The sequence below is a fragment of the Scophthalmus maximus genome, chromosome 10 (assembly GCF_022379125.1).
Source record: "Scophthalmus maximus strain ysfricsl-2021 chromosome 10, ASM2237912v1, whole genome shotgun sequence".
NCBI lineage: Eukaryota > Metazoa > Chordata > Actinopteri > Pleuronectiformes > Scophthalmidae > Scophthalmus > Scophthalmus maximus.
In genome coordinates this window covers 6,861,942-6,872,500 of record NC_061524.1, presented here as the reverse complement: position 1 = coordinate 6,872,500, position 10,559 = coordinate 6,861,942, and the positions used below count along the sequence as shown (strand labels likewise).

The 10,559-nt window shown below is 46.4% G+C and overlaps 1 protein-coding gene across 4 annotated transcripts in view; it reads left to right on the top strand.

The window, feature by feature from the left end:
* The window catches only part of bcl11aa (BAF chromatin remodeling complex subunit BCL11A a), a 48,517-nt gene that overhangs the window by 17,255 nt on the left and 20,703 nt on the right, over window positions 1-10,559 (top strand). For 2 of the 4 annotated variants that reach the window (XM_035607113.2, XM_035607112.2), the window contains exon 3: window positions 10,122-10,181. The exons of the other annotated variants lie outside the window; for them this stretch is intronic. In XM_035607113.2, the coding sequence (XP_035463006.1) occupies window positions 10,122-10,181 (60 nt within the window). The remainder of the gene's footprint in view (window positions 1-10,121; window positions 10,182-10,559) is intronic. 4 annotated transcript variants of the gene reach the window in all.

Sequence of the window (10,559 nt, the reverse complement as noted above, 5' to 3'; positions counted from 1 at the left end):
TGTGACACACACTCACTCACACACACACACACACACACACACACACACACACCAGGACCAGTTCTGACTGGTTTGCTGGCACAGAACGTGTGCCATGTAGGGTTTGAGAAGAAGAAGAAGAAGAAGAAGAAGAAGAAAAAGAAAAGCTAAAAAAGAAAGATAGAAAAAGCAACTGTTCATCGAAAAGAAAGAAAATTACAGCAGATTTCCACTAATGCCCCTGACCCGCCGAGCCCTGCACCTCGAGAAGCAGAGAGAGAGAGAGAGAGAGAGGAAGGAGACGGATAGACAAGGCAGAAAGAAGGAGGAAGTAAAATATACATATTTTTAACCTTCGTGGAACCGCTGCTTGTGTAACTGAGCGTGAGTTGACAGTGCAGGAGCACATTGATATTTACAGCAACAGTCGGGGTCAGGAGGTGCAGCAGGAGGGAGGGGGGACGGGCGGGGGGGGGGTATAACACACTTGCTGTAAATTTACACTGCCAGGTTACTGCTGCTGTTGGCTGCCGAGCAGGTTCAGCAGGTTTGATGCCTTGCTGAAGGGCACGACCACGTCAGACGAGCGTTGCGTTGCTGCGTCTCCTTTGATGGTTGTCGTCGTTGTCAGATTAATAGATATTTCTCTCGTACTAAAACGGCTAGTTTGGTAGTGGACTTTTCCGGATGTTGGGCACCTCAACCATAAACACGCTGCCTCACTCACCTTTGCCTGATTTCTTATTCCCTCCCCCCCCCATATGACGAGGCATGTGCTCGTCCTCTTCTATCGTGTTGTTTGGGGAGACACAGTACGCGGGTGCAAAGGTCACACGTGGAAAGTGAAAGTTGTGTGACAGGAAACAGGCCATGAAGTCCATGAGTTCATACACATGTCCTCACGACTTCAGGGCGAAGCGGAGGCCTTTGGATCTAGATTGATTTCAAACATGTAGACATATGCACTGCAAAGATGCCATATGTAAATATGGCTTCGATACGGAAACTAAATTTGACAATATCGTAAAATGTTACGTAAAACGTGTTTTGTATTTGACATTGTCCGCCTCACGATCTGTCACCCATGCAAGACGGCTGCGTTGTCTATAGCTTTTGCCTGTAGCACATTAATGCTACCAGGAAATGGCACAAATGTTTTCCTGTGTAATGAGGGTTGCATTCACAGGAGAACGGTGAACGTCCATCCATCCATCTATGCTGCTTATACTTTGCAGGCTTGAGCAAAGGGTGAAAATATTATTTTGAATCTATTATAGTCGCTCATGACATAACAGGGATCTCAGTGTGCCAGTGTTGCATGTAGCCCTTTGTGGTCAACACAGAAACAAATCATAACCATTCGAGTTTCACAATAATGGCTCGAAGATGCACATACACAGGAAACATTGGCGTGTTGTAACCGGGCATATGCGTGAGTACAGACATGCAGTTATTCTGCTTTAGTCACGTGGTCATTTACCAGGGGTCAGTGGGTGTACACTGGATGTCAAGTACAGTGCGTGCGCACGTGTGTGTGCGTGTGTGCGTGTGTGCGTGTGTGCGTGCCATGTGATATAGGGTGTGGTGGTGGTGTGGAGTTCATGTTTGCAGTGTAGGCCCTTAAAGTACATGCAACATGAACCTGCACCTACTGTGTAAGTTCAGACAGAAAACACATGTCGCAAACACACAGTCGCCTTATGTAACGTGCCCTCCCGCGGCCATGCTGGAGGTCCAGTTAGACTGACGCAGCTCCTATCTCACTGTATCCGTCACCTCGCGTTCATAATCTCTCCATCGGCACGTTAAGAGAGGGGATCGCCTGCACATTTTGATGTGCACATGTATGCGCCACCCTTTGAGTTATTTTGAAAGCAACCCCGTCGCTTGGCGGTCATGTTTGTGTTCAGCTGACCTGCAGCAGAGGATGTCGATGGGTGGCGAGTGTGCAAGGTTCACGATTGTCTCACCAGAGACCAGGACCAGCAGGTTCCCAAACTTTCCACGCCCAAAGTCATGGTGTCAGAGGTTTGCGTTCCCCACAACACCACGTCGTCCTCTGAGGCGGTGAAAGCATTTAAACGATTATTAATTTGTGCTATAGTTTGCGTAGGATAAATGGTTTGGGTAGGGTTAAGGAAAGATGGTGGTTTTCATTAGGCGTTAGGACACTTTGCATAGGCAGGCCAGTGCACCCATAATGAACACACACACATTCACTCACACGCACGCACACACACACACACACACACACACACACACACACACACACACACACACACACACACACACACACACACAGCCCGAAGGCTTGTAAGAGGTGTAACTTACTGTTCCTTCCGTTGGCTATATCTGTCCTCAGCTCCGCTCCTGCAGGCTGTTTGTGGCAGTATTTGCTGCATTAAAAATGAGAGCTTCTTGGCTCGGAGCTACCACATGGGCCACCTTCTCTTCTCCCCGCGCTCTAATCTTATGTAAACACAGAAATCAGCTCCCAGCTCGCTCTGGCAGATGCAGGCCAGCAGTGATGTCCCACTGAGATATATCCCCTCTAAAGCCTGGATTAAAAGTTTGGAGTTTGTATTTATACCTGTGGGAAAAAAAAGGGCCGTCAGATTGAGCTATAATTGTCCCGGAGAAATAAATGCTGGCACTCCGCAGGGACGAAAAAGCCAAATCTATTTCTTGTTTTTCATGAATGGGAGGGTGGCATCGCCGCACTTTTAAGTGTTTCGTCTTCCAGAAAAAAAGGAAACGCGTGAGGGAGGGAGACGAGCTTCCCAGAGAGAGACAAAGATAAAGTGGAATGAAGAGACGCAGAGAAAAAGATATCTACGCCACGCTGAAGGAGCCATGTTGTGATGTGACCCACGTCCAGCTCCGTGTACACATAAAAGCATCTGTCTTCAAAGATATATATTTATGTATGTGTGTGTGTGTGTCCGTGCGTGTTCATCTGCGTACTGCCGCTGCCCGTGTGTATCTGTGTCTGTGAATGATCTATGGTTTGTGTTTACCGTGCCATATTCCGGCCTGGCCTGCCGTCAGCGGCGTATGAATGATAAATTGCGGATGTCCATCGGATTCACCCGAGCACCTGTGGTCCCTCGCTCTCCCCCCCCCCCCCCCCCCCCCCCCCCCCCCCCCCCCCCCCCGGGCCGTGTGGCAGGAGAGCACGGATAATAAATAAATAAATAAGAGAAAAGTAAGAGATGAACAAAAAGGCCAGGGATCAGTCTTTCTGCTTTTTTTTTTTGGTCTCTGCCACTCATTCAGGATACAAGATATTTTTCAGGATGTTACTTCTCTTTAACCCGCTTTTTTATTTTTTCCCTGTCTTTATGGAATTAGCCGTCACTGATTTATCCACCTCTGACCCGAGTCAAGCTTTTCTTTGTTTGACATTTCAAATTCATTGGAGATCAGTTATCGTCCAGGTATTTTTTTTATGGAGGCCCTTTTCCACCAAGTCTGGGTAATTTAGAATCAATGAATCCGAGTGTTATTTTCCCCACGGTGAGGTTTCTCAGGGCACAAGGCGTCCGTCTCGAAGCCCGCGCGATATCTTGACGCATGATTTCAAACTCCCTCACCTTCTGTTAATCTGCTGCCCCCTCCATCACACGAGCACACTCCTGGACACCTAGTCATCATGTTCCGTCTTTATCAATAGCTTTCATGAAGTTCTGGGACCGCAGATAAAAAGAGGTTTCCCCTCTGAACACGCACGGTTATTGTTTGACGGAGGAACGCAGATAATCAGACGCAGATGGAGATAAACTCATCACCCGTAGAAACAAGAGTTGTTTGTTTTTTTAAAAAAATCATTTACGAGCTTCTTGTTTCAGAGGATAAAGATCATAAAAGTCAGAAAGAGTCGGCATTAGAGGAGGGAATCACTCATTGCGTTTCACCCGGGCAGCAGCGAAACAGATGTTTATATGAAGGAAAATGTCCCTTTAATCAAACTGTCGAGGATCAGAGGTAGAGAACGTGCGTCCCGGGTGGAAAGTCCTGCTTGTTTCATCTTGGACAGAACATGTTGGTCATCGCTGTGGGCAGCGGCTGGTGGGAAATGTGTTTTTTATTTTGTCCTTTTTTTTAGATATGATGGCGCTAGTTTGGAATGATAAACGAGCATAAAGGCCGCTGTCACGGCGTAGCTGTCGGCGGTGTGAGCAGATTGTCCGCACGAGGACTCGCACACACTCGGACACAACACTTTGGAATTTGAATTCCTATCTATATTTATCCTCCATTTTATCCCAATCCTGTGCGTATGCGTGAATGCGTGTTGTCCTCAATGTGACAACAACCTGCCTTTAGTGTACAAACAAAGCTTTGTTTCTGCCCTTTTGACACATGAACCGCTCTATCTCTCTCTCCCTGACGTTGCACATGGCTGCATTCTGTTGACCGCTGATGCCTTCGTAGCGTCGCTACTCGTCCTTTCCCTCCTCCACCACTTGGTTTTAGTGCCCCCCCCCCACACTCTGCTGTGTCTGTGTTTTCTCGGCCTGCTTGTCTCAGTAACAGTAAATACCCTTGCTACCTGACACAGATCCACCTTTCTACTTGACCGCACACACAGAGAAGGGCAGCTGTGTGTGTGTGTGTGTGTGTGTGTGTGTGTGTGTGTGTGTGTGTGTGTGTGTGTGTGTGTGTGTGTGTGTGTGTGTGTGTGTGTGTGTGTGTGTGTGTGTGTGTGTGTGTGTGTGTGTGTGTGTGTGTGTGTGTGTGTGTGTGTGTGTGTGTGTGTGTGTGTGTGTGTGAGAAAAAAAGTGTAATCTCCAGTGACCCTCTGCCCTCTGGTTTAAAGGACTGAGTGAACACGCACACACACACACACACACACACACACACACACACACACACACACACACACACACACACACAGTCCCCCAAGCAGCCCCCTTTTCTCTGAGATAAAACACAGGTTTAATCTTTGACACTGTGTCCAAACTGGCCTCTTTGCAGGTGAGGAGAGCCTCCTGGGGCGTGTGTGTGTGTGTGTGTGTGTGTGTGTGTGTGTGTGTGTGTGTGTGTGTGTGTGTGTGTGTGTGTGTGTGTGTGTGTGTGTGTGTGTGTGTGTGTGTGTGTGTGTGTGTGTGTGTGTGTGTGTGTGTGTGTGTGTGTGTGTGTGTGTGTGTGTGTGTGTGTGTGTGTGTGTGTGTGTGTGTGTGTGTGTGTGTGTGTGTGTGAGAAGTTGCAGCCTGACCTAAATGTGGAGGACAATAGCCTGAAGGCTGTGTGTGTGTTTGTGTGTACACACTGTACACTATGTTATGTCTTCTTTGCAGCCTTTGTGTGTTCCCTTTTTTTTATTTTTTTTTAGGTTTTCTTCCCACACTTCCCCGACCTCAGTGGGGGGAAACATCTTTATCAGTTATTGGCTTCTTAACTGGTTGATTCATAATGTGAAGCAAAACTGCCAGTTAGCAGCGGTACATTGTGGTATTTGTGAAGATCAACACACTCGTGATCATCAGAGAGAAGGTTCAACCCATGTTTAACTGTTTTAATCCCCTGTCTTCACTGTACACACAGACGCCATTCGATATGCTTCAATATTACACAATATAATTACACAGCATGACTTTACATAAGCCCACACGCTCGCCCGGTTCACACTCGCCCTCTGCTCTGTCTCTCGAGCTCACTGTTCTTCCGCACAAATATCACATTGTTTGTTCGCATTGTAAGTTGACTCTCCCTGGCAGCGATATGCTCGTCGAGGCCGGAGAGAGCGTGAGCCGCGTGCAACCGTGGTTCAAAGGAGCCCGACCCTGACAGCGCTGTCGCATTGATCAACGCTGTGCGCGTCTGAACAGGACACGAAGGAGGAAGGAGGAATTTAAGACTGGTCTTTCTTTTGATTCAGTAGTTATGTCGCAAACCAAATATCAGAGGAAATAATCCCCCGGAGGCCCCTTCTTTTTTTTTCTTTAAAGTTTATTATTGAGCGATATAATTTTGGGATACTGGCAATCCTCACGTGTGATACTATCCTCCGTCGAACCACCACATGGCTGACGCCGGCTCGGACGGAGACGGGCGGCCAAATCTTTTGCCGTGATAGATTCCTCAGAAGTGGAATTCGTGCCCCCGGCTTCAATAAAAAGCCCCGAGTTCCTGTTTCCATCGCGGCGCTCTGCGGTGATGGTGATGTTTCAAATGGAGATATTGACCTTTTAGGAATATTTACCATGTAATGCAATTATACCACTAATGGATTTGGCCCACTGATCTTTTTATGCACTGTGTCAGCGGGCCAGTAAAACATTGCTGGCTTTATTACAACACAGACGCACGCGCCATGCAGACCAGTTGGGCCCTGTGCTCATTTGCGTGTGTATGTTCAACATCCATAATCCTCCATCCCCTGTGCAATCACGCACAGGCTCACACGCACACACACACACACACGCACGCGCACACACACGCGTGCACACACACCAGAACCCCATGCGATTGTGCGTCTGCCAAGTCAGACGGCAGGCTGCCAGCAAAAAGAAAAAAAAGGGGTCTGTGAATGGGGTGAATGCTCATCTGCTGGGGTTAGCCAGTTATATACCGAACACACACACACACACACACACACAGACACACACACTGACCCAGCGCCCATTTAGATTAACAGGGTTAATTAGCTCGACAAACCTGGCCACAGCGGAGGGCTGCTGGTCTCAGGCAGGGGTCACAGGAGTGCTATGGCTTTTTATGTGTGGTATGCTAATGTTGTTAGCCGCGGAGGTCAAACCTGTGTTGAGCCGCAGTCTGCAGGTGCTAATGAGATAAATACACACTGCCGGGTTCCGCGGATGCGGCGTCGAGCACAAGTACGGTTACAGTCGACCGTATCGATTGGCCAATATTATTCTCCAGTGCTCATCATTCTGTGTTGAAGTACGACGAGGTGATGAGGAACTAGAGTCGGCAGCACACACAGGATGAGAAGAAAGTGGTAAATGAAGTATACGTTAATAAATACAGATACGTTACTGACTGCTGACATGCTGTATTAACCACAAAAAAAATAAGTTATCATTCATAATACAGGCCCACACTTCAGTTCATGTTTATTACAGCTATGAAGTTTTATGGGCTACTTTCATACTGAAGAGTTTGTTGAGTGTTATTCAAAGTCCACTTACTCACTTTTTTGGGATCTTTCAGTAGCGTCTCATGGTTTTCCTCAGTGGACAGAGTTTGGTTAGTTCATGGACAACTTTTTTTCAGTCGTCATCCAATAATGAAGCTCATGGGTTACAGGTGAAAATCTGCTTTTGTCGTATTTGTATTGTTGTTTGGATTGAATTTGATCATCAGTGAAGTCTATTAAAGGGCAATCCACCATTTATGGTGTACTTATGTGGAGTATGACTGTAGAGACGGCTGTGTGGTGTCTTCTGTGTCTCTGGAAGAGCTTTCTGATGATAAACCTGGGTTCTGAGAAAATTTACATTAAAGTCGAGGGCATGGATTTGAAAATATGACCGGCATTTAACACAGGGTTATGATGCAGTTTGGAAAAATTATATGATCAAGCTTTTTTAAAAATCCTTCTCTCAGCTTTATGGAAATGTTGTACTCGAGTGCTGCATTACATTTGCCGCCGGATTTGTTATCCTACTTTATGATTTTATGAAACAATTTGGCCACAGATATTTAACAACCAAGCTGATTATTTTTATTTTTTATTTTTCGGTTTCAGTTTTGCCTCATTTGCCAAGCTAAAATAACATTTCCCATTTTGACTGGGTCACTTGAACTCATCAAGCTATGACCAGCGACAGGGCTGACTGCAGACACCTGCCAACTACTATCACACACTTCCTCTTTCACACTTCTTTTACATTCACACACACACACGCACACACCTGGTCTGACAGGAACAGGTAGTGAAAAAACGTGACTGGCTGATGAGGCCAAACATGTCTTCCTGTGATGGGAGTGATTTTAGTGTCTCTGTGTGTGTGTGTGTGTGTGTGTGTGTGTGTGTGTGTGTGTGTGTGTGTGTGTGTGTGTGTGTGTGTGTGTGTGTGTGTGTGTGTGTGTGTGTGTGTGTGTGTGTGTGTGTGTGTGTGTGTGTGTGTGTGTGTGTGTGTCTCTGTGTGTGTGTGTGTGTGTGTGTGTGTGTGTGTGTGTGTGTGTGTGTAATCTCTTCTATGTGTGTGAGTCACCGTGGTTTGCGTTCTGGTTGTCTAGTCTAAATATACCAGCAGACCATGAGAAAGATTCTCTCTGTTTCTTTCTTCTTCTTCTTCTTTTTATCCGTGGCCAGCAGCCCTCTGACACATATTGCCACTTCGTCAGTGCCTTTCACTCCTGATATTACACCATTTGTGAGGGGGGAAAGATTTAAACAGGAGCCATTTTAAGGCCTGTAACGGGTATTTACAGACCTGTGATGGCCGTCGGGGGGTTTTCGGTGAGATACGCCGCCTCCTTGAGGTGCTGTTTAATGGTGAGAAAAAAGGGGAGATAGGAGGCGGTGGGAGGTCGTAGCCGAGTCGGCATCGGCCAGGCAGAGAGGGCGACAGCTTTTGGAGAGAAGGACGGAGGAAAAGAGAGCGACACACTGAGACAAAGATGGAGGGCAGATGGCAGAAAGAGTCGGTGCGATGTGTGAAAAGCAACAGCCAGCCGGTGTCTTCACTGTGTGCCAGTCTGGCCTAAATATGGCACGCTTTTGACACTTTCTCCCCTCGCACATACACACACACACACACACACACACACACACACACACACACACTCCCTCTCTATCGCGCACCAAAAAAATCAGTCAGTACCACAAGTGTTGGATTAAATTGGTTTTAACATAGAAGCTGTGAGCACGGAGCTGTAATAACAAGCTCACATCACACGAGTCTTTTGAAAACTAAATTTATATTGAGTTTCAGAGACTGAAACACTAACTGTGGCTCCCTCCCCTGACACATGGACTGTCGCACGGGATATAAAGTGGGACAGTGTTATTTTCTTACCTGTGATAAATGCAACGCTCATTACCAATAGCATAAGTTTTTCGAAACATTTAGAAAATGATATTTTGCCCATAATATTCACCAGTCATCAGAACGCTTGGTGATATACTGTGATATATTTTACAGTCTAACTGTATTTTTTTTTTTCTCTCTCTCCAACAAATAATAATATTCTGATCATTATTAAAAGGCACGTGTCCATGATCTCTGTCTTTTAACAACAATCCTGCCTTTGTTGTTAAGGTTAAATTGCAGAGTAAAGCGATGAACCGTGAACCTGGTGTAGAAATGTGCCACTGCCATCCTGCAACACACCGACACTCATTAAGTCATACAAGTAAAAATCCCTTTCATTTTTTCTACTCAGATTCTCTTCGATTCAAATACAAATCTGTGAAAAATCTTTGACAGCCTGTGACTATGAATGCATGTTTGAATTTGTGAAAGGAACGAATGCGTCGACAGAGTGTGAGGCTGCTGTCTGTGTACTATCCACCGGGGGCAGCGTTGGGAATATTTTGGACTTCTGTACAATTGACATGAAGTGCCTTTATTTTCACGGAAACACCCAAAACGCGGAGCTAAGCTACAGGCCGTCCTTTTGAAATACAGTTGTTCCTTCTTTCTTTCCTTCTACATAAAGAAACAAAAAGAACCTGCAGAGTGGTTCGTTTTTCTCTCTCCCTGCACCGCTCCAGATAAGCGTCCAGGATATGTTCCTTCAACCCTCATGACCCTGACAGATAGCGCCGACTTAATCCCACACACACTCACACATGCACGCCTTCCTCCGCTCTGGCTCTTCCTCCTCCTATAGGCAGATGTATAGGGAGGTAACTGTGAGGGGGGGGGGGCACATTTTTTGGCAGCAGTTAGTAGGCAACATGCAGTATGTATATATATATATATGTGTGTATACACACACACACACACACACACACATGCAGAGCTATGTTTCAACTTGATTTACAAGGCTTAGCTGCGCGGAATGGGGAAAGGGGAGAGGGGAGAGGGCGGGGGACACGGAGACAGAGACAGAGAGAGAGAGAGAGAGAGAGAGATATGGTGGCGTATAGTTTACAGGGGCAGGCAGCAGATCTGCGAAAAAAAAAGAAGAAATGTCGCAATTGAAAAACTGTTTTTGTGTTGCAGGATTTTACGGTGTCCGGGACTGGCCCATCTGTAGGGGGGGAAAAAAAAGCATAGCTTGTGGTAAGGAAATATTCATTTGTGTACCTGACACACTGCTGTATGTTCTGCCACAGGCACGTGGGTCACGTGAGAAGTTATGAAATGCCAGGGGACATATTTTCCCCTCCACCCCAGCCGCACAGATAGCGGTTTTTATGTGTCCAGGTTTTGAGTCATTCACCTCTGTGATAACTACAGGAATATATAACTCTGCAGTGTCTTTGTAGCTCTAGTAAGAAGAAGAAAAAAACAACCCCTCACCGTCAGCAATGTTCATCTCTTTGGCAGAGAGTTAGTGGAACTGAGCGATCATTAATGTGGGGCAGTTGCACCTGGAGCTCCCACGAAGAATGACTAGACAGTACTCCTTTTACAGTGTTGTAATCAACACAATTATAT